At 43.9% G+C, this 23,611-nt stretch overlaps 3 protein-coding genes across 6 annotated transcripts in view; 1 reads left to right on the forward strand and 2 right to left on the reverse strand.

The window, feature by feature from the left end:
• The window catches only part of ACAD11 (acyl-CoA dehydrogenase family member 11), a 31,364-nt gene extending 21,219 nt beyond the window's left edge, over positions 1-10,145 (reverse strand). Inside the window, exons 1-9 of the mRNA XM_061374843.1 lie at positions 9,982-10,145; positions 7,673-7,772; positions 7,326-7,451; positions 5,990-6,151; positions 5,457-5,621; positions 3,926-4,073; positions 3,097-3,218; positions 861-967; positions 596-719 (exon numbers count right to left, since the gene is read on the reverse strand). Coding sequence (XP_061230827.1) covers positions 596-719; positions 861-967; positions 3,097-3,218; positions 3,926-4,073; positions 5,457-5,621; positions 5,990-6,151; positions 7,326-7,451; positions 7,673-7,772; positions 9,982-10,118 — 1,191 coding nt within the window. The 5' untranslated portion in view covers positions 10,119-10,145. The remainder of the gene's footprint in view (positions 1-595; positions 720-860; positions 968-3,096; positions 3,219-3,925; positions 4,074-5,456; positions 5,622-5,989; positions 6,152-7,325; positions 7,452-7,672; positions 7,773-9,981) is intronic.
• A 1,031-nt stretch (positions 10,146-11,176) lies between these two features.
• UBA5 (ubiquitin like modifier activating enzyme 5) lies at positions 11,177-20,248 on the forward strand. 3 transcript variants are annotated; one of them, XM_061374915.1, is made up of 12 exons: positions 11,177-11,375; positions 12,832-12,877; positions 12,971-13,060; positions 14,365-14,474; positions 14,869-14,955; positions 15,398-15,482; positions 16,417-16,521; positions 16,965-17,092; positions 17,882-18,017; positions 18,462-18,537; positions 19,302-19,408; positions 19,931-20,248. In XM_061374915.1, exons 1-12 carry the CDS (start codon positions 11,230-11,232, stop codon positions 20,012-20,014), a joined length of 1,200 nt encoding a protein of 399 aa, XP_061230899.1. In that variant the 5' UTR covers positions 11,177-11,229; the 3' UTR covers positions 20,015-20,248. The 3 variants fall into 3 exon arrangements, with proteins under 3 accessions (XP_061230899.1, XP_061230900.1, XP_061230901.1); XM_061374916.1 differs by lacking the exon at positions 12,832-12,877 and having other exon boundaries at positions 11,249-11,375; XM_061374917.1 differs by lacking the exon at positions 11,177-11,375 and having other exon boundaries at positions 12,971-13,055.
• A 1,951-nt stretch (positions 20,249-22,199) lies between these two features.
• The window catches only part of NPHP3 (nephrocystin 3), a 28,716-nt gene continuing 27,304 nt past the window's right edge, over positions 22,200-23,611 (reverse strand). For both annotated transcript variants that reach the window (XM_061374913.1, XM_061374912.1), the window contains exon 28: positions 22,200-23,188. In XM_061374913.1, the coding sequence (XP_061230897.1) occupies positions 23,137-23,188 (52 nt within the window). In that variant the 3' untranslated portion in view covers positions 22,200-23,136. The remainder of the gene's footprint in view (positions 23,189-23,611) is intronic.

The raw sequence follows: 23,611 nt of genomic DNA on the forward strand, positions 1-23,611 counted from the left end.
TAGGATATTTCTAATATCACTAGGCTAAGAATGAAAATGCTTCATCTCATTTTCCCTTCCACTAGTTAGGGACTTTTGTGTATACGTTATTATCCAATTTCAAACCTTCACTGATATCAGTATATATACAGGAATGAGGCTAAATTGATACATTGTGGAATCCCATTTTTTGGATTGAATTCACACTTTAAAAATAAGGCAACAGAAACATTCACCCTTGTATGGTTGAAACCAGCGGTTTCCACTTTTTAAGCATCTTCCTGTTTAGTATGTAAGAGTTTTAGGGGTTTGTGAGTGGTAAAAGTCTTCTGGCAAATACCTTGAAACAGCAACTCTTTAAAAAGAGTAGTTCTTAAACTTTAGAAGGTTTTCAAAGTACCTCTCAATTTTATTCACAACACAGACAACATCTGAATTCTGAAAAAAGGAAATGCTATACTCTATAAAGATTTCTGCTAATATTTTGCAATGCCACAAAATCACTGCATGAACATAAGGCTGTTTTGAAAGAAATAGGACGTGACTTCTCTCCAGTTTGACATGTTCATAAGCTCTGGTGGTAGCATTTATGAACAGGTTTACTGAAAGCTTTTACCTTCTCAGCTGGGTATATGTGCTGTTGCATGAACTGCTTCACCTTCAGCAACATTTCTTGGCCCTTCCTGCTTTGACAGAACAGCTCTCCAGAGATGCTGCGATGTGTGCTGCTGAAAGATGACCTAAAGGACATGAAATGCAATAACAAGTAAGACCAGATTTTCCCTCATAATAATATAAGCTGCCTTATTCAGGTATTTAAAAAGTAAGGATGTTGTAAAAGCTTTGCCTTGCCTTTGACCAGTAGCTTAGACCACCCTTACCTTTCTGAGAGCTCTAACCCTTTCTCTGCCAAAGGCTTCACAATCTTAGCAAATTCATGACTATTCTCTGCAGCAGCATTTCCCAGGAGATATCTAGCATATATGCCCTAAAACCAAAAGAAATGCATGTATGGTATAAATAGGCACTTAAAATTGTTTCTTTAATAAACTGGTGATTTCCTCAACTATGAAAGTTAACACTTAAATGCACATATTCTTAAAAGGAAAAAAATAGCACCCAGACAGATTAATAGTGGTTTTGATCCACTTCTGATATAATGAACATGCTTGGTGCTAACTGACAACAGTATACACATATTTATTATCCACAACTAAATTAACTACCCACATACACACTCTTACTCTGTATTAATACCAGGTAGCTTATCCCACATGTGGTATGCTGACCTCACGCTGCAAGTCATTAAAATATACTTATGCCCTATAATGGCTGAATATTCAACAGTTACTTCTGTAACAATGAATCAAGGAACCTTATTTTCTCCCCTGATCACATCTCAAGATTGGTCTCCTGTGCTTATAGTAAACAGCTCCTTATTCATCCATGGAGGACTCCTGGTCTTCTTTTCCATCTCCTTCTAGTTAGGACACAACACACCTGAGCTTGGAGCAGGTGATCCTTGAGTATCAACCATCAGTTTTGGGCCCCCCTGCCCTCTAGGGCTTTATCCCATGGAACCCTTACTGAGCATGTTCCTGAAGAGGCCAAAGTCTGCTCTCTTGAAGTCCAGGGCAGTGAGCTTGCTGCATGCTCTTCTCACTGTCCTGAGGTTCTCGAACTCGATCATCTCATGATCACTCCAGCCAAGGCTAACCTGGAGCATCACATTCCCAACCAGCCTCTCCCTGTTGGTGAGCACGAAGTCAAGCATGGCACCTCTCCTTGTCAGCTCCTCTATTACTTGCAGAAGGAAGTTGTTTTCCACACAACCGAGGAATCTCCTGGATTGCTTGTGCCAGGTGGTACCATCATTCCAACAGATGTCAGGGTGGTTGAAGTCCCCCATGAGGACATGGGCCTGAGAGCATGAGGCTTTTCCTATCTGTCTATAGAGCACTTCATCCACAGAGTCCTCCTGATTGGGCGGCCTGTAGCAGATCCCCACAGTAATGTCCCCCATTGCTGTTCTCCCTTGAACCCTGACCCACAAGTTCTCTGTTGAATGACCACCTGTCTCCAGGCAAAGGTCCATACTCACCAGCCTGTCCCTAACATAAATAGCAACTCCTCCTCCCTGTCTGCCAGACCTTTCTTTCCTAAAGAGCCTGTAACCTTCCATTCAAACACTCCAATCATAGGGGCCATCCCACTATGTTTCCGTGATCCCAACAATATCATATCATAGAATCATAGAATGGTTAGGGTTGGAAAGGACCTTAAGATCATTTAGTTCCACCCTTTGCCATGGACAGGGACACCTCATACTAAACCATGTCACCCAAGACTCTGTAGAATCTGGCCTTGAACACTGCCAGAGATGGAGCATTCACAGCCTCCCTGGGCAACTCATTCCAGTGCCTCAGCACTCTTACAGGGCAGAACTTCTTCCTTATATCTAACCTAAACTTCCCCGTTTCAGTTTGAACCCATCACCCCTTGTCCTGTCACTGGAGTGCCTAATGAAGAGTCCCTCTGCAGCATTCTTGTAGCCCTCTTCAGACACCGGAAGGCTCCACACAGCCTTCTCTTCTCCAAGCTGAACAGCCCCAACTTTCTCAGCCCTGTAGATGTGCACACATCTCTAATTCCTCTTGTTTATTCCCCATTCTATGGGAATTTGTATAGAGGCATCTGAGCCGAGCTCTACATAAAGTCAACTCATTGGCTGGAGCAGCTGAAGTAGCTATGCATTGCTCCAAGCATTTATTACAAGTGCTGGTAACTGACTGGAAGCATCGGTTAACCAGCCTGGCAAGTTTCCTACCAAAGCAGCTCTTCCTCTTGTCAGACCAGCTCCACAAGCTTCCAGTAAGCCTCCCAAATCAAGTTCCATCTTCTAAATAACCAAACCTGTGACTATGGCACCACCCTTCTAATCACTTATTAACCTGCCAGATCCACCTGGCCTTTTCAAGGTTATTCCCTTTGACCTGGAGAACTGATGGAAAAAACCTGAGCCCCAAACAACCTTTCCCTGTATTTTGAACAAGTATTACCAACTACAAATACTCATAAGAAAACCATGTGACATTTCAGCAAGTGTGAGTGTACTACCTGGGATATTGCTGCCATTTTAAAATATGACAAAGCAAGAAAAAAGTTAAAGTTGGCTAAAGCAGTGCTGATGCCCCGGCAGCGGCAGTAAATGGAAACCAGTTCTTCAAATGAGGGGGTTTCTACAAAAGAACAACAGAACATTTTAGAATATTCAACATTTTCTATTATTTTTTCACCTTATTCTTTAACTACCTGAACAGTTTTTCAGCTTTATTCCGCTGACGTAGTAAACATGATTTAGCGCTTCTCATGTGGTATGGAGAGCTAAGAGGTCATAGGAGTTGTCAGAATTGCAGATGGGCAGAACACTTTTTACTGCCCCTTGCCTCCATTCCATCAGGAAATCAGTGTCACAAGGGGAACCACAGAATCCCAAGGGTTGGAAGGGACCTCAAAAGATCATCTAGTCCAACCCCCCTGCAAGAGCAGGGTAACCTAGAGTACATCACACAGGAACTTGTCCAGGCGGGCCTTGAATATCTCCAACATAGGAGACTCCACAACCCCGCTGGGAAGGGGTGTTACTTCTAATCAATGATAAAATTTACATTTTCAGTTCAGGCTTCTTCCATTATCTCCAAGAAAGGTTCAAAATAAACTTTTGCAGAGGTAGCATCCTGCGGCTGAACCACAGGTTGTTAAAACGGGACCTTAAACCCCCATATCAGCCTGTTTTCTCCTACAAAGAAAACAATGGAAAAGTTCTTTGCAAGTGCAAATGTATGTGCTTATTAATTAAATATCTTAATTATCATGATAAAGTTAACACATCAAAATAGAAATCAACCCTGGGATTCATTTCAACAAAAAAATTACAGTTTCATACCTACAGTGTCTTTGAAACCCAAGACAGTTCCTTGACCCAAGTCCTTAACAGATGGAGGCCAAAAGTAGAACAGAGTGGCATATGCTAAATCTGCTAGAGGATGACCAGCAGTTGAAAGTTCCCAGTCCAACACTGCCAAAACACGAGCCTTAAAGAAAAATCAAAACTTCAGGTGAATGATAGAAGATAAATTGCCACCATCCACAAATGCACAACACAACATCCAACAGCTTCACTCGGTTACTGTGTGTTTAAAAACACACACTGTGGCTGTCTACAGCAAACACGGTTCCTTTTAGCACTAGGTAAGGATCTGCAGAAAAGTAATATTCCTATAGGGCACAAAACAAGAACTTTTCCAATGAATTTCTGGTAAGAATTTTTCATTTCTGAGTAGTGTTCTTCCTGTCAGAAACTTCTAAACTCTTCTAGTCAAAATATGATTGGATTAAAGTATCCTAAAGAACGGTAGTACTGACAATTGGGTTGGTTTTGGTTTTTATGGTTTCCAGTCCTGTTGCACAGATACTCATGGACAAAACACCGATGTCTCATATTACACATAGGGTAACACACATGGTCATCCTGAATGACACCTCCAGCCTACTCATGATCCATGGCTACTTACTCTATGGGCAAAAGACTTCTTTTCTGCATGGACAGTTTCTACAGATTATTTCAAATGACCTATTTACAGTTTGGTTGATTCTTTCAACTGCATCAGGAACAGCACAGAGAGTTCCTGGGACTGCCAGATCCCCTCTGCTCAGGGAGTCTGTCAGCCCATTTAAGCCTAGAGTGTCTATCAACGGATCCAATGTTGTCTATCAACAACAGGAATCTGTGGGACCTGTTCTTTGTTGTGAAACAGGAATTGCAAAGTCTTGGTCACAAATCCCCAGCATTTGTTCTGGTCAGAACCCAGCAAACAGCATGGAAAAAAAGATAATGACAATGCGATTGTGTTGATAGATAGGTAACACACATTTATTTAAGAAACTAGAAAACAAGAATCTCTCTTTCCCCTAAAGATGAACGAGGAACTTCAGGGTCTCTGTAATCTACACGTGCTCCATAATTAAGCAGCTTTTGCAGATTTTTATTTGCTTCTACTAGCATCATGTATCATCCATTCAGATCCTGTTCTAAAAGCCACTGTTGTTAACTGAAGCCATACCACTGATTTCAATAGGCTTTGCATCAGATGCTTATGAAGTGAGCCTTCATATGCTCTTAAGTTGCATTGAATTCAACTGGATTTATACATATAAAATGCCTTGTCCCTGGACTTCGAAGTAGGGACTAGAGCTAATGAATATATCAAGTAACTAGCTCCTGCAGTGAAAACCAGGACTGTATAAGGTAGCTGAACACCATAGACAGAGTATGGAGAAGCACTAAGTTTTCCACTGTTCCTTTCAAACATGTATCATGTGCCAAAACACCCATGTAAGTGTCTCATTACATGGTAGGAGTGCAAACAAATGGAGGATCAAAACGTACTAAACATGCACAGATATATTTCAAATACCTCTGTTGGGTGGAAGATGATGTTATCTATTCTAAAGTCCCCATGAATCAGGCTTTCTTCATTATCACCCGGTGGCAAGTTGTTTGCTAACCACTCAGCCAGTTTGTTCATGGCAGGAATATCGGTATGAGCAGCTGCATCATACTGTCTTTTCCAAGTGGATACCTAAAGAGATAACAAGCATTTCAACTGATTCACAAGTTTTTCATGAGTAATAAATTCTGAAGCATATGCTTCTGGGTTTTGACTATTACCATGTTACCTCTGTTTTCTATTTCAATCCTATTTACAGAGCCCAAATCTAATATTATTCCAAAAGTGAATAAATATCATTTCCTGAGTATAGCATTACAGAACTGATCTGAATGTAATACTAACTTTATACTGTGCACAAATAATTGAACTAAGTGAAGGCATTTAATAGCTAAAATACGACAGTTACTTTACAAGTCATTAATAACAACAATTTAGCTTGTGAATCAAACAAATCTTCAAAGACCTGACAAAACAGAAGACTTCTTGAAGAGCTGTACCTGTCTTCTGCAGTATCCTGGTCCTCTCCCATATCCTTGGAGACCCAATGACTGTAAATCAAAGGAGTGCAAGAGAGCCAAAGTTTCTATCATTGCAATATACAAAGCAGAACGCTCTGCTGGGCCCACCTCAGGCAGGGAGAGGTCTCGGAAGATGCGACCCTGTAAACATCAGAGATCAGGTACTTGGTGGGATGTACACATCACACAAAGAGAAGTTAAAGCTCTACATTTCAGGAGCAAAACCAAATGCAGTGAAGCAACACTCCCTATGCAATCAAAAATGCCTTCCTCACTTGCTTTATTCCTTGCCCAGGACAGATGAAGGGATTCATAGTAAACTCAGATCATTAGTACGTCTATTGGAAGGCAATTAAAATAACAGATATATTCAGTAGATGAAAGTCTGAACTGGAGAATTCAATCCAGATATCCTCAAACTAAAGTACTGAGGGGTGTGTGTGGGGGAATGAAAGGTTTTGCAATTGTCTCTTAACAGCTAAATTCCAGAAAAAACTATTAATGAAGACCCTAAGGGAAGGGGGAGCAGTTTAACATGTTTAGAAGATGAGCGTGTTCTCCCATTTTCTCCTTTAACAATGCCAGTAACAGACTGGAAAGAAAAAGCAGCCTGAAGTTCCTTAGTTTCACTGGTTCACATGATGGCTTCAATGTATTTCTATTTTCCCAGTGAACCAGATGACAGAGAAGGATGCGGTGAAAAGGGAAGAGGCCTGAGTTCCAATCTTCCTCTCACAGTATATAAAAAACCAAAGTGATGATACAGCAGACTTCAAATCAGAATCACCAAAACCTAGCAGAAACAGAATGAACTCTGCCACAGAACCCCTCGAGTGATAGACCACAGAGTTATGCCATGTTCCTTCCTTCTTAGGGCCTGAATTGGAACCCTGCTTGGTTTTCAAGAAAAGGTGATTGTAAGTAGATTCCTGTCTTCAGCAGTAAAGAGGCCCCACGATGTCCCAAGGTTCAGTATAACTTTATACCTTGGTTGTTCTTACTCTGCCTTGTGTGTGCTTTGAACAGAAGCAATATTGCCTCATTTCAAGACATCTTTCCAAGAGCTCTAAACGAGACCAAGACGTTACATACTGAGCTAAAAACTTCAACAAAGTGGGAAATAACTCCTGAAGAAGCTGAAATCAGTGTGAATTTCCAGTATCTAACATTTCTTAAAATATCAGAGGATTGCTTATGTTTATAGCACAAAATGCAGTAAATGCTGGACAAGGCTCTAACAGGAAGAGTTTTAGACAATTTAAAAGCAGCTTGTAGTAGGGAGAAGAAAAAAAATCCTTCACGTTAGAAGACCAACCTGCACATGCTGCATTACATAAAACTCTGTTCCAATGATAGAAACATCACTGCAATACAACAGCGGTTCAGGCACTGGAAATCCAGCTGAAAATAAGGCTTTCTGCACACGATATTCTCTATCAACCTGAAGAAGACACAGAAATTTAGGTTCAATGAAAAGCTCCCAAACACAAATCTGTGAACAACAGCGTATCCTCCTTGATGACATGTATAGTACAGCACAGAGAACTGCAAATGATCCAGCAATTCACTGCGTTTCTGGACATACTCAACCATGTGCCACACCATCGTGTACCAGATTTAGCAATACAAAGAGTCTGGAGCTTGACGACGTATGTTCCTTACCTTGTGAGCTCTAGGTAACAGGGGGCCATGGGGCTTCTTCCTGAGCACATAAGCCTTCTCACCCTTCTGAAGATAAAAGGTTGGATTTGACTGACCTGAGCTACAAAGAGGAAGATTATAGTTACTTACAAATTCAAGTACTTACCATTTTGCAAATTTTCAACAGAAATGATGCAAAATGCACTGTGGGTTGGCCTGAACAAAATGGCAGACAGAGGAAAGGGTTCTTCTCAAGAGTTGTATGTTGGCTTGTTTTATCTGGGTTCACCCCCCCCCCATATAGTCTTACAAGGATGCAAGTAATAGCCTACAATTTCAGAAGCCAGAGGTTTTATTCCTGCCTATAAGGAAGATGTCTTCTTTCACTGCAGAGAGGTCACAGACACACGATTTGGTCTCCTGCGAAACGGAGATGGCATTTACCTCTCCTCCCTGAAGAGACATCATTAATGTTTCAGGGTAGGCAGTAGATACTAACTGTAAAGCTTTCTGATTTGGAGGAAATCAAAGAAAGCAGAATTCACACTACCCTAGAACTGTATTTGTCCTTTGGAGAGCTGTATTTTGAACAACGTAAGCACAGAGAAAGCTCTCCAAGTAACTGATGATTCTAGTACCAAACCCCACTGTATGCTGTCCTGATTATCACATACCTATGCTACACTTAAAGGACTGCCTATAGTAACTGTGGAATTTTAAAGAAAGAATGTTACAGTGGCAAGGAATTGTAGCAAGTACACATTTCAATCACATACATGTGCAAAAGACAAGGACAACCTAGTCAAACCCTTCACCAGACTTTGTCAATCATATCCTAATCAAGCTTACTGATCCTCACCTGCCTTCCTCTCCTCCTTCTAGATCATTTTTAACACACATTCTGACCTAGTCCAGTAAAAGATTAGACAACTAGCAGAAAACCCAAATCAAGTGAACTTTTGCCCTCATGCTCCCCACAATACTTCCATTCTCCCTGAGGCAGTCAGGGCATAATCTGTAACAGTTTAACAAGTATACTGCAGAGACAAACACAAAAGAGGTTTAAATCAGTTGAAGCTTCAAATTGCAACCACAAGACAAAGAAAGTAGTAAAAGTATAAATACTGACAGTATTTTAGCAGATTTTACTAACAGCTACTCCTGAGGCCCCTCCTAAAGCTTCCTCAATTGCAGGATTAAAGTAGCTGAGGATACAACAGATGATCTATATTTGCATCAGAAGACAATGAAAACTTGTTTACTGGTTCTTAGTGAGAGCTGCAGGTGAAGCACCTGAAGTCATGTCTACAAAGCAATTAATACTTTTGCAATAATGTAACATCTAATTGCTCCTGATCTGAAGTCACACCATTGATCTGCTGAGCACAAATGAGCTAGGTGTTCCCTGCAACAGCAGCTCTAGAGCCTGGGGGTAGCACCTTGCTTTGCCCTGCAGGCATTAATGGGCATCTCAGAATATCGTTAGGCTCTTTTTGTGGATTTGCTTACCTGGCCTTAACTGAAGGCTTTTAAAACTGGTTTCTTAAGCCATGTATGTGCTTCTGAACATTATTATTTGCTGTTCAATTAAAGATTAATCACATAAAGTGAGATTTATAAGCAGGCAATAAAACAACTGTGTGTATACTGCAGCAGAGTGCACCATAAAGGGCTACATACATGCTTTTCTGAGGACAGTGGCAAGTCCACCCAACACATAGAATCATCAGAATCCCAGACTAGTTTGGGTTGGAAGGGACCTTAAAGCTCATCCAGTTCCAACCCGCTGTCACAGCCAGGGACACCTCACACCAGACCAGGTTGCTCCAAGCCCCTGTGTCCAACGTGGCCTTGAGCACTGCCAGGGATGGGGCAGCCACAGCTTCTCTGGGCACCCTGTGCCAGCGCCTCAGCACCCTCACAGGGAAGAGCTTCTGCCTGAGAGCTCATCTCAGTCTCCCGTCCGGCAGGTTAAAGCCATTCCCCTTGTCCTATCCCAACATTCCCATCTCCTGCCTGCAGACTGCCACCTGCTGAGCTATAGATCCCCTTTGCCGCCAATGTGAACTTTGACCATTCTCCCGCTGCCCCAGGGAAGCCCTTTTACCTCGATGGCCGCTGCCTGCTGTCCCCAGCGCAAAGGGCCTGAACCCTGCCCACCTTTCCTGCCGGGCAGCGGGCAACGCCTCAGCGCCTCAGGGCGCCCCGCAGCATACGCTTCGGGCCTACGCTCTGCTCCGCGCCGCATGGCGCCCCAAGGACGAGGGCCCGTGTCAGCAGCCAGGGAGGCCGCCGCTCGCCCCGCACAGGCGGAGCAGCCCACCGGTTACCTGTACTGCCTGACAGCGAGCGCCCCCGCTGGCTGCCGAGGGAAGCCGGGCAGGTGGCTGCACAGGTACCGCTCCAAGCCCCGCTGGTCGAAGCGGTGCTGCTGCCGCACCTCAACCGTACCCGGCTCCGCCGCCATTCTCCCCCTACACCGCCCCCGTACGGTCTGTGCCTGCCCACCGCGCCGCTGCGCCCCGCCCGGCCCGGCCTGGCATCGCCCCGGCAACGGGAGGCGGCTCGGTCCGACAGGAAAGCGGTCCCCGGCGAGGGGCGGCGAGGAGCAAATCGAGTCATGGGGTCATGGAAACAACCGCTTTGGAAAAGCCCTTCAAGCTCACCCAGTCCAACCGCTCCCAGCACTGCCAAGGCCACCACTAACCCATGGCACTGAGGCCTCGTCTCCACGCTGTGTGAACACTTGCAGGGACGGTGACTGCAGCCCTGCCCTGGGCAGCCTGTTCCAATGCCTGAGCACCCTCTGGGGAAGGAATTGTTCCTCAGCTCCATCTAAACCTGCCCTGGTGCAGCTTGAGGCCGTTTCCTCTTGTCCTGTCCCTTGTTCCTTGGGAGCAGAGACCGACCCCACCTCACTCCAACCTCCTGTCAGGCACTTGTAGGGAGCCATCAGGTCCCCCCTGAGCCTTCTCTTCTCCAGACTGAACCCCCCAGGTCCCTCAGCCGTTCCCCATCACACTTGTGCTCCAGGCCCTGCACCAGCTCCATTGCCCTTCTCTGGCCCCGCTCCAGCCCCTCAATGTCTCTCTTGCAGTGAGGGGCCCAGAACTGAACACAGGATTTGAGGTGCAGCCTCACCAGTGCCCAGCACAGGGGCACAATCCCTGCCCTGGCCCTGCTGCCGCACTGGTGCTGATCCAGGCCAGGATGCTGGGGGCTTCTTGGCTGCCTGGGCACAAGCGGCTCATGTCCAGCTCCATCAGTCAGCACCCCCAGGGCCTTTTCCATGAGCAGTTTCCAGCCGCTCTACCCCAGCCCTGGAGCAGTTCATGGGGCTGTTGTGGCACAAGTACAAGACCGGCTCCCGGATACGAACGGCTTCTTCTCGGAAGACCACGGCTCCCCGAAGGACGCACCTGCCCTCCGCCATGGCCGCAGCCCCTCGCTGCCCTCTGTGAGGTGGCAAGAGCCCCTCTCGAGGCGGGAACTCTTCTGAGGCGCCGGCGTGGCGGGGGACGGCGCTCGCTGCCGCTCCCGGAAGCTCCGTCACCCCGCCGGGCAGACGTGTCGCTGCCATGGCGGAGCCGGGCCGGCTGGAGCGGCTGGAGCGGCGGGTGCGGGAGCTGGAGGACGAGCTGGCCCGGGAGAGGGGTGGGCGGCCGGCGCCGCGGGCCCGCATCGAGACCATGAGCCCGGAGGTGACGGACACCAACCCCTACAGGTGCGGCCGGGGGCGAGGGGCTGCACCCGCGGGGTCGGGCTATGGGGGGGGGGGGCCCGGACTGAGGCGTGGGGAGGAGGGAGGGGTGCGGGGTCTGAGGCCGTGGGGCTCGGGAAGGGGCGTGTGGAGGTGGGCCCGGGCGGGCGGGGGTCTGAGGGTCATGCACTGGGGCCACAGCCACCTCACACCAGACCAGGTTGCTCCAAGCCCCTGTGACCAACCTGGCCTTGAACACTGCCAGGGATGGGGCAGCCACAGCTTCTCTGGGCACCCTGTGCCAGCGCCTCAGCACCCTCACAGGGAAGAGCTTCTGCCTTAGATCTAACCTGAACTTCCCCTGTTTCAGTTTGAACCCATCACCCCTTCTCCTATCGCTACAGTCCCTGATGAAGAGTCCCTCTCCAGCATCCTTGTAGCCCCCTTCAGACACTGGAAGCTGCTCTGAGGTCTCCACGCAGCTTCTCTTCTCCAGGCTGAACAGCCCCAGTGTTCTCAGCCTGTCTCCATACAGGAGGTCCTCCAGCCCCTGAGCATCCTCATGGCCTCCTCTGGACTTGCTCCAGCAGCTCCATGTCCTTATGTCTGGGACAACCCTTACCATGGCAGGGGGTTGGAAAGAGGTGATCTTAAAGGTCTTTTCCAACTCAAACCATTCTATGACTGGTCAGACAGTTCTGTGAAGTCACATGCCCTGTGGCAAGAGAACCTCTTACATTTAAGAGGGGGAGTGAGAGAAAAATGGGTTTTTCAGCTAAGGTGGTACTAAACAGGACAGATGTCGGTATTGCATGAGGTCTTATTCCTCTAACTTAACTATTTTAGAGTTTGGATTTGAGAAGTCTTGAGCATCTGCAACCTCTTCTAATGCTCAGCGCTTCTGGAATTCTGATGCATTATTTTTTCCAGGATTAATTGCTTTAATACAAGTTGAGTCTTGTACTTCCTTTGATACTTTCAGTGAAAAAGTGCAATAGCAGGACAAAAGATTGCTTCAACATTCTTCCAGTTATCCTCATAACCTCTGGCTTTTAGTTTATTTTCCTTTAATGTGATGCTGGAGTTAATCTAATTAAATTGATCAGAAAGAAGAAGAGTCTTCACTGGGCTGCTGCTGTGTGGTTCATTGCAGAAAAATGTGTCGAGTTTCAGTGTGAAAATCAGGGATTCATTTACAAAGATAGCTATGGAGTTCAGTGATGCTACTCATACCAGCTGAGTATGTACTGGAGTTTCTGCAGGCTGAGTACTCTGTTGAAGGAGTAATAGGAAAGCATCTACTATCTTATTTAGCCTATATCTAGCTGTCAATCACAACTACAGTGAAAACAGCAGGCTTGAGTTTGGTGCTTGGTGGGGTTGTCTTTAAACAAAAAGATTTTAAGTAAGTGAAAAGCAAAATTGCTTATAGTACTGTAGAGAGCATTGTCTACATAATGTTACTGTTTTTTCTTCGTAGTCGCTTGATGGCATTAAAAAGAATGGGAATTGTCAAAGACTATGAGGTAGGATTCTGTCTGCATTGAAACAGCCTTGCATTTTCCCCCCTTTGAGGACCAGTTCTGAGGAACTGATGTGCTTTTGGTTTCTTTCTGCAGAAAATCCGTACCTTTACGGTCGCAGTCATAGGTGTAGGTGGAGTTGGCAGCGTGACTGCTGAAATGCTGACACGGTGTGGCATTGGTAAGGTAATGAGAGCTTTCTTCCTCTGCTTCTTTACAGTAGATGGACCAGTTGTCTTCATAAAGAACTAGATTTGATTTCACTCAGTTGATTTCACACAATAAAAGAGTAGTAAAGAAAGCACTCAAGAGCAGCACTTGTGTAAACATCACAAATACAGTCTGGTTTTACTTAGGGCTTAATCCTCAATCATGGGAATGATTTTTGTTTGGATGCTTGTCTTCCTGCTCTTATATTCCAGTGTGTTTGCTCCGTCCCTGGCAGTGTTCAAGGCCAGGTTGGATGTGGCTTTGAGCAACCATGTCTAATGGAAGATGTCCCTACCCATGGCAGGGGGTTGGAACTGAATGATCTTAAGGTCTTTTTCAACCCAGACCATTCTGTGATTCTGTATCAGCCCATCTATGTAAACTTTGTAATGGATTATTGCAGAAGGAAAACAAAATAAAGGAGGGGGTAACTGACATAGATGTTAAAGTCTTATGAGAGCAATTTGATAGACCTCAAGTTGAAATGTGGTAGACGTAGAACTGGTATTTTTGTCACATATATTGGTTTGTCATGTGGCACTTGGAGCTAAAAATTTAGCAGCAATTCAAAGTAATTTGATGTGTGTATCAAGAACCTGCAGAGTTAAAGAACAGGCTTTTTCCTTAAAGAAGGAATCTGGGAAATGGGTTAGATGTTTGTACTTCCAGGCAAATCCTGACCATATACTCTTAGAACTTCAAGAAGTTTCTTAATAAGGAGGTGGTGCAATTTTTGATTGCAAAGTTTATTCCCCCTTCCTGTGAAGGAGCATTTCCTGAAGGCCAGCATCTTGGGCACAGAAAAGGACATTGGACAGTTGATTCAGAGTTTATAATAATCAACATGTCTGTGTATGATGTAGGTATTTTAAGTGAACTGCTTTTGAAGAACTACCTGCCAGGACAAGTGAAAGAAACGGTGTATTCCTAGTTAATGCCATAACAGCAAGTAGGAATGTGGTAACAGAGATGATCGTGTTCATGTAGATAATCTGTTGAATATTCCTAGTTTAGATCAAATGAACAGATTGCTTTTTAAAGGTGATTTTCATGACTTGGTCAGTTCCTGTTGAATAGTACTTAGAATTCAGTCTTTCACATACAATCTTAAAAGCGTTTATATGTGAACTGAATGGGACTGTGGAAGTGGGGGTTTTTTGGTTGTGGATGGTTTTGTTGTTGGTTTTAGAGTGAGTTCTGTTGTATAAAATGCCTTGCCGTAATGCTCTGCTTGCATAGTCTTTGTGTTATCATAAGTGAATCTCCAATCTCTGTTGTAGCTGCTTCTGTTTGATTATGACAAAGTGGAACTGGCAAACATGAACAGACTCTTCTTCCAACCTCATCAAGCTGGATTAAGTAAAGTGCAAGCAGCAGAGCATACTTTGAGGTATGACTTAGAGAAGTGGGTATCAAAATGTATTTACCCGGGGTACTGCTCCAGAAGACTGATGTTTCACTCTTAATCACTTGCAAAGTAGCCTGATCTCATTTGGAAATGTGAGTATGTAATAGTTGTGGGAATGGTTGGTACTTTATGGACATTTTTATACTGACCAAAACCTTAATGTGAGTCTTTTTAAGTATGGCTAATTCTGCTCAGAAGTTTGGTATAAACTATGCCACTTCAGTGTTGTGGGGTTTTCCTAATCTGTGAATTACTGATACTGATATTCTAAATGTCAGACTGGAAGCTTAACACTGTGGGAACACTTGTGAAGTTAGGGGGTAGAATGCAAGTTATCATATTTACTGATATTGGCTCATATTATTTCCTCCATAAGGAATATTAATCCTGATGTTCAGTTTGAAGTACATAACTACAACATCACAACCCTGGACAACTTTGAACACTTCATGGATAGAATAAGGTAAAATCTCTCAACGAAAGCATCTTGATAACTTCTGCTGATTTGTGGTTCCTTGTGTTAGGCCTGACTTTATGGGGTGGGGGGTTTGATGTAATGGCTTCCAATTGAAAACCAGTGGGAAATACATATATATGTGGAGACATTCCTACCTAGACCTTTTCTTTGTAGTTGGCCTTATCTCAGAATCACAGAATGGTTTGGGTTGGAGAGCACCTTAAGATCATCCAGTTCCAACACCCTGCCATGGGCAGGGACACCTCGCGCTAGACCATGTCACCCAAGGCTCTGTCCAACCTGGCCTTGTATGTGCTTTGAGTACATACTATTTGCACAGGTTTTGTTAGGTACTCACTTCCCAGTGCTCCAAAGCAGCCGTGTGGATTGCCACACTGGCATTTTGTTCTGCCAGCAATTTCACACAAACTTCTGGTGCTTATTTCAGTAACGGGGCCCTAGAGGAGGGGAAGCCTGTGGATCTTGTTCTGAGCTGTGTGGACAACTTCGAAGCTCGCATGGCGATTAACACGGTAAGGGCATCGAGGGCATGAGCTTGTGGAAGTCTGTTTTCTCCTATAAGTAATGTTAAGAAGTGTGGGGACTAGAGAAAAGACAGGGACTTACCAAAATGTTCTAAGAAGTTTCCTCCTGGGTTTAAGGAAGCAGAATCTGAGCTTTCACCCCATTCTTATAAAACACGTGCATAAATATAACTGTAGACCTTCAAGGCCTGCCTGGACAAGTTCCTGTGTGATGTACTCTAGGTTACCCTGCTCTTGCAGGGGGGTTGGACCAAATGATCTCTTGAGGTCCCTTCCAGCCCTTGGGATTCTGTGATCCTTACTCAAGTTTCTAGCAGCTAATGGTTAGCAAAAGTTATGTGTTGTAAGCCCTCACCATCTTTCCAAATTGCTCTGTTTATATAAAGGTATGATCAAAGCCTGGGATGTTAAAGCGTTCAAACTCCTTAGACTGTGTATAGCTCATTGTATACTTCATGTGACTTCTTTTATACTTGCATATAAAGTGCCTTGAGGCTGTGTACCTAGTCAGATTGTGTTTATAGTAGCAGACAACGTAGGGTATATGCCAAGTGCATGTTTTCTGTTATCCTTTGGCTAACATGATCCATAAACTGCGTGCACTGAAGGTCCACAGATACACTGTATAATAGTAGTTTGTGCAATGAGACTCTGTAGTGTGCTGGTAACTGGATCACTAATGCCTGTAGTTGTTCAAAAATGCCAGGTCCGTAGGAAAGCACAAAGGATATACATGGCCATAGGAAGGACATGTGCATCCTCAGGACATCTTTAAGTTGTCCTTTGACTCAGACGAGTGATTTCTGTTCTACTTTTTTTCTGATTATAGCCTTTTTGTCTTAAAGCAGGAAGATCCATGTTTTTAACCCCTCTCAGTTTACACTGTGTGTGGTTCTGTTTTGGCATTTCTGTGTTTTTTAAGGCCTGCAATGAACTTGGACAAATCTGGATGGAATCTGGAGTGAGTGAAAATGCAGTGTCAGGACACATCCAGCTGATCATACCTGGGGAATCCGCCTGTTTCGCGGTACGCATTGCTCTGCTGAATTGCTTGTTTGGCTCTTAAGGCGGGGGGGGGTTAATACTTAGAATAGTTAGGGTTGGAAAGGACCTTAAGATCATCAAGTTCCAATCCCCCTGCCATGGGCAGGGACACCTCGCTCTAAACCATATCACCCAAGGCCTCATCCAACCGGGCCTTGAATACTGCCAGGGATTAAGCATTCACAGCCTCCCTGGACAACCTATTCCAGTGCCTCACCACCCTAACAGGAAAGAATTTCCTCCTTATAGCCAATCTAAACTTCGCCTGTTTAAGTTTGAACCCATTACCCCTTGTCCTATCACTACAGTCCCTAATGAAGAGTCCATCCCCAGCATCCCTAGAGATCCCCTTCAGATACTGGAAGGCTGCTATGAGGTCTCCACACAGCCTTCTCTTCTGTTAACACTTTCTTTCTTTGCCCTCAGTGTGCTCCTCCACTCGTAGTTGCTGCAAATATCGATGAGAAAACACTCAAACGAGAAGGAGTTTGTGCAGCGAGTCTCCCTACAACGATGGGCGTTGTGGCAGGAATTCTTGTCCAAAATGTTCTCAAGTAAGTGACCGAGTTGTTGCTATTCAGTGTTCAGCACAATGAGAGAAAGAAACCTGAAGGAACACGTCATAACGATGGGTCTGGTTTTCTGAGCAAGCTGGTCCAGTGTGAGGTGTCTCACGAGAGCAGAGCAGAGGGGCAGGATCACCTCCCTTGACCTGCTGCTCACGCTGCTTTTGATGCAGCCCAGCACACAGGGGGGTTTCTGGGCTCAAGCACACACTGAAGTGGCTCATGTTCAGTTTCTCACCAACCAACACCCCCAAGTCCTTCTCCTGAGGCTGCTCTGAATCTCTTCTCTGCCCAGCCTGTAGCTGTGCCTGGGATTGCCCCAACCCAGGTGTAAGACCTTGCACTTGGCTTGGTTGAGAGGTTGGCATTGGCCACCTCTCAAATGTATCAAGTTTTGTATGTTTATTTCCATTGCAGCTCTGACCCTCCAGTAAAGATGGTTAAGCTGGTTCTGATTAGCTGCTGAAAACTCACTGTAATACAGGACAACTGAGCATTTCAAGCAGTGCATTAAGGCAGAGGAGACAGCTTCTCATATGCCACTCTAAACCCATTTTCTGTGAGACTGTAGCTGACCTGTTCTCACACTTACACCACAAAAGCCTCTGTAAGAGTTCTATGTTGATGCAGTTATCCCATTGTTAGGTGACTACAGCTTATTTCAGGACAATTACAGTAGCTCTTTACAACTGCACTAGTATGAAAGTTCTTTGAGGAAAAAGGATTCCTTGAGTGAATGAATTTGTACATAAGGGCCTGCTTTCTCTGTGTTTCTAGGTACCTGTTAAACTTTGGTACTGTGAGTTACTATCTTGGTTACAATGCGATGCAGGATTTCTTTCCAACTATGTCTATGAAGCCAAACCCACAATGTAGTGACCAAAACTGCAGAAAACAGCAAGAAAATTACAAGGTAAAAAAGATTTGCTGGTTTTGGTTTGTTTTCTCTCCTCTCTTAGAAGTCTTAAGAACAAAGCAAGCTACAGATCTGTAGCAGAAGAACTTGTATTGCTGCTCCAGTTTTCAGCAGTGTTGTCTTCAGATGGTTGCATGTGTTCCTAAAAACACAGTACTTGGCATTATCTCAAAGCAAAGGGGAGGCAGAACTGACATTCAGTTAAATAGTATTTTCTTCTACAGTGATTACTCAGCCTTTCTGGCAGTCATGGTTTTGAGTGTTAGTGGGTTTGGGTTTTTCCCTTGCAGGTATTCTGCCTTTTTATGCCCTACAAAGCTCTAAATAGTGACTGCATACCTTAAATATTCAAAGGAGTGTCAACATTAGATATTCTCTTTCTTGCTGTTGTTGGACTATTCCATACATTATGGTGTTTATCTTTTTGTGGTTTTCCACCAGAAAAAAGCAGCTGCACAACCAAAACAAGAAGTAATTGAACAGCAAGAGGAAATAGTACATGAAGACAACGACTGGGGTACGTATTCAGCTGGAGACTGAACCATGTTCCCAGTATGGAGACTCAGTTAAAGTCTTTGGTTTGGGTAACACACCGCAGGGTACATGGACTCCTTATGTTCCCAGCTTTGTGATTTACACCATGTAACTCCTGCTGGCTTTTCACAGCATTTGACAGTAATGGTACCACAACTCAGTGATGTATTGTTAGTGTAATGTGCAGGTTTTAGCCTCAAAATGCAACAGCTGTTGGAATAGGAAACTTTCTCAGGAGATGGACTGAAGATATAAAACGTGTGAGAAGATTGACTCACTGTGTAACTAAATATGTAACTCAAGAGCTTTTGTCATTCCCTACCCCCTGTGCTGAACCATCCCCTGGATCTTTATGTTCCTCTCAGGGCTTTAAGTTAGAAGGAATTGTCTTAAGGAATGGTGTGTTTTATATAACTGTTTCAAGAAAAGATATATACGTTCTGTTTATTACATGATCTTAGCTCACCAGTGGGAGAAGTGCCCTCACAATAAGATTTAAACGGTAAGGAGAGGGAAGTCCTATAGGAGAGGTGCCATTCTTGTCCATAGATTTTAATACATTGTCAAGGGAAAATATTTTGTATTGATCATGGAATGGAGAAGCTGGAATCAAAGATCTTCCTGCTTTTAATTTTCTTTCTCTTTTGGGAAAGTCTCTGCTGTTTTCCTCTCACTGTGATAACTTAGTGCTTAAAGAACTTGTTCTTCTAACTTTTAATGGAGTTCTCAATTTGTTTTAATGCAAAGGCATTGAATTAGTATCAGAAACTTCAGAAGATGAGCTGAAGGCTGCATCTGGCCCGGTTCCTGAGCTTCCCGAGGGCATTACTGTAGCATACACTATCCCCAACAAGGTAATGTATTTATTCTGTGTGCAGTTTTGAAATGTGTTGTAGATTACATTTATAATAAGCAGCCAGTTTGGTTACCCTTTAAACCGACACTAAAACTCCATCTGGAGCAGTCCCAGTGCAGCTGTACCTCAGTGCATCCCAGTAGTGCCTTCTGTGGTCCAGGTTTGTGCTTCTAAAGATGCTTAAGGACGGATGTCAGTGTGACTGTAGTTATAAGGTGACAGGAATGAATGTGTTTGGAAAGGAAAACCTGTATTTCTCAGTTGATATTTTGGTGACTAATTGATTTTTACCATATTTATCTTGTTAAAGCTGTGTGTAATCAAAGAGCAATTCGTATACCTGGGGAACATAGAATCTGTGTGATTGCAGCCAGAACACTCTAACTCTCCGTCAGAACAGTTTACAGTTTAAGCTGAGAATGATTTAGGCCTAATGTTGTGATTGCGAATTCAAGCTTATTTGTGGGGGGCCTTTTGTTTGCTACTTGTGATGCCAACTTTTTCTTCCTGTTTCTCATAGGAAGAGAATTTGATAACTGAGGAAACGGTAGCAGAGTCTGAAGAAAGCCTAGAAGAACTCATGGCCAAAATGAGAAACATGTAGCAAATATTAAGTACAACTCCGGGGAGTCTGGCTTGACAGTGGATTGTAAGAAGACCACACTTTTTTTTCCCCTCTTTTTTTTACCTCCACTGAAACTTCTCTTTGTGTTTCTGATGAAATGGAACTGTTACAGGGGCAGGAAGGAGACGCGGTTACGTTGTACACAGGGAGTTGTGCTACTGTAAACTCTTAATTCCTCAGCACTCCTAGTGTGCAGCTGTTCAGTAGGAAATAGAGATGGACAAACTAAGGCACAAGTTCTTCCCTGTGAGGGTGCTGAGGCACTGGCATTGTTTGCCCGGAGAAGCTGTGGCTGCCCCATCCCTGGCAGTGTTCAAGGCCAGGTTGGACGGGGCTTGGAGCAAACTGGTCTAGTGGAAGGTGTCCCTGCCCATAGCAGGGGGCTGGAACTGGATGATCTTGAGGTCCCTTCCAACCTAAACCATTCCATGCTTCTATGAAACTCACAAAAGCAGGCACAGCATGATATATGCACCATCATGTGATGAGAACAGAACACAGCATAAGACAAGTGAAAGATGAGATCTGCTGGAGAGCACCTGGTAGGCCAAGGGCAGGTAGTACGTCACTCATATTGCTGCTCCTGATTTTCCAGGCACTTGTACTTGGCTGTTGCTCACTGGTCTCTGTATTCTTGGCATGGATCGTGCTGTGACTGTTGATCTGAGTAGATCATTTCAGCCCTTTCATCACTTTAAATATTGCTGGGATGGAATTTTTTTTAACTACCTTGGGTTTATCAGTGTTTTACTACTGGTTGTTCTTAAATAACTGCCTGTATGTTTTGTATGGGATAATGCTTTGAGCATGCTGCACCAAGGCAAAGTCTCTAGTTAGTAGTAATTATACTAGCAAACTGGGTATTAACATTGCCACATCAGCTGGCAGATGTTTTTTGTGATAGTCTTAAGAATTACCAGCGCCACTGGTGAGAATAGGAGATGCTGTCTATCTCTTTGAAAATCTCTGTATTTTTGTTGCTTATTTTATTTCAGCTGGAATTCTGATCCATCCCCCATTATATGGGTTATATTAAGGAATATACTTCATCCGAGTTTGCATAGGAAAGCTTCTAAAATTAGATGCTCCAAACTCCATTTAGTGTTGCAAGTATCTTCAGTGGAGTAGCTGAGTTATTGCATTTGTCCTGTAAATAACATTAGTACAGTCATAGTACCTTTAAATTGTCACCTGTTGAACTGACCTGTAAATGTACATCCTGCAGTGCCAGTGCCCTGCACAACTGGAAGTATCCATTGCAACTACGTGAGCTACTGGGGGTGTCTGATCCAGAATTTGATCATTATTAAGATTTAGGAGAATACCAGTTGCATTATAATACAAATAGTTCCACCTTGGGCTCTTCAAAAGCTACCTTTCCACAGTGTGATGCAGCCAGCACAGACCAGGTAGTAATTAGTGGTAGTAGTATCCAACCAACATGTAAAGAGAGAGCAGTGCTGTGCAGGTGCTTCTGGTACTTCGTTTAAAATGGTTTGCTTTCTAAGCAGGGCTTATAAACTTCAAAATCTCTTTCCTCCACATCTGACACTAGGTCTTATATACGTAAAAATCACTCATGAAGGTGGCGAGGGAGGTTTTGGCTGCGGTGCATTATCTTATAGAATGGAAGTGGGGTTTTGGACTGATTCCAGTTCTGGAGCAAGCAGATTTTAGAAGTGAACTGTAAATAGGGATGGGAAATAGGACAATGAGATCATTAACAAGGTACATGCTCGAATCTGTGTCACTAAGTCCAATTAGTTTGGTGTAAATCTCATGTTAAGTGTTACTTGCATTCCTTTGTGACTTTACCTTTCTGTTGGGAGCAATGAAGTGAGGCCTGGCTCTGGAGATCCTGAGGCCAATGGTTGTGTCACTTCTGCAAGAGCTCAGTTAATCTTGTCTCTTCAGTATTTGCTGGCACGACAGCTATACACGACTGACACCTTTACAAGAGGCAAGCATTTACCATCCTACTTCCTGGAGAGTTTTATGAGCAAAGTAATACACTTCGTATGCTCGCTTACAGAGCATGCGGGGTGGTTCTCCTGCTGCTTTCAGCTTGTGTATACAAGAACTTGAAATAATCAGAAAACACATTAAGATGATTGTATGTGCCAATGGTTAAAATGAGTTTAAAATAAACAGCATCAAAGAAAAAGCAGTTTCAAGGAATTTTGTTAAGTTAAAAAGACATTTACAAGTATAATGTCCTCTGACTATAAAACACGAAGGAAGATTTATGACTCCTTTCATGATGAACTAACAAAGCATCTTGCAATGGTTTAGCCCAGCTTTGTTTATTTGGCAATCTGATAAATGAAGCTTTCTGGTTTTACAGTGCATCACGAGTGTTACTGTCATGTTGATACTGACTATGATGAAATCTCCATTGAAACTGGTCACGCTCTGTGTTAAGGTGTTTTCTACATGGAAGTATCATTTGGCATACACCAGATACACAAGTTACTTCTTTAATATCCATGAGGCACAACTGCAGATACGTGGACAACTATCTTAAGAGCACTATGACTACAGCTGCATCAGCTCATGGCCAACATGCGGCCTGCAAGACCCTCCACCATTACTTATGGTCCTGTTTTACTTCCTGTAGAAGGTTTCCTTTGGGTTGACAGCTAAAGCCTGTTGTTTCCTCACTATCTTTGCTGGTGGAGCATGGATGGTCGGGATCTGCTACTTTTTAGGGACTGATTTTTCTCCTAAAATCAACCCTGCAGCCTGTGAGTGAGTTGGAAAGAAGTCACTCAAGGGAAGAAGTGTGACAGGTCAGAAGTGAGAATCACTAAATGGGGCAAGTCTGATCCCTTCTAGACCCTCCAGTGTTGTATCTTCTCATTTAAGATAACAACACTGAGGAAAGCTATTGAGGAGAACAAGATACACCACTATACATTTTAAAACCAGAACAGAGGTGACAACCTTGAGCAGACATCTGCTAATTCCCAGCACTGGCTTTGGAGGAGGGAACTCCCATCTCTGAGCAGAGCAGGCAACAGAAACACCCACAAGCTGAAAAGGTTGAGGGTTTGGGGGGTGGTTTTTGTGTTCTTTTTTACCTTTTCCTCTTTTCCTTCTCTTTAGCAACAATCCTGCAAAGAACTTCCCAATTTCCACAGCTTCTCAAGGTGGCTGGAACAGAGGGGGAAAACTCCTGCTTTGATTAAAACCCCATTTTCTGAACTAAGAATGAAATACCCAGAGAGCTATTACACAGTGTCAACTCCTGTTTGCTGTACTGTAATACCTTCAAGACCTATTTGGGGTTTTTTCAACTAAATTTTAACCTTTAGAATCAGATTTGGGTTGTGTGTTTGTTCTATCAGGTTTATATATTGTTTCCTTTGCTAAGTTACACCCTTACCAGAATGTTAAATTCCAGAACAAGGGCTGAAATAGGTTATATTTAACTCTGTTCTAAAAAGGAAGAAAATACTGTGGAAGGGAAGTACCATTCTGATGGTGATAGCCACTTGCATTTTTCAGTCAAAATTAGATCAAGTAAATCTTTACATCAGTTGCCACTAAAACATTATGGTGAAGTTTTAATTATTC

Source organism: Neopsephotus bourkii, unplaced genomic scaffold, assembly GCF_033783945.1.
Source record: "Neopsephotus bourkii isolate Nb327-2 ecotype Australia unplaced genomic scaffold, CSIRO-AGI_Nbou_v1 NB_1655, whole genome shotgun sequence".
NCBI classification, from domain to species: domain Eukaryota; kingdom Metazoa; phylum Chordata; class Aves; order Psittaciformes; family Psittacidae; genus Neopsephotus; species Neopsephotus bourkii.

Bases quoted from the DNA above. Each gene is read 5' to 3' on its own strand.
- UBA5 (XM_061374915.1), top strand. From the start codon at position 11,230: ATGGCGGAGCCGGGCCGGCTGGAGCGGCTGGAGCGGCGGGTGCGGGAG. The intron at 18,018-18,461 runs GTAAAAAAGATT...GTTTTCCACCAG, and splicing joins AACAGCAAGAAAATTACAAG to AAAAAAGCAGCTGCACAACC. The intron at 19,409-19,930 runs GTAATGTATTTA...TGTTTCTCATAG, and splicing joins CATACACTATCCCCAACAAG to GAAGAGAATTTGATAACTGA.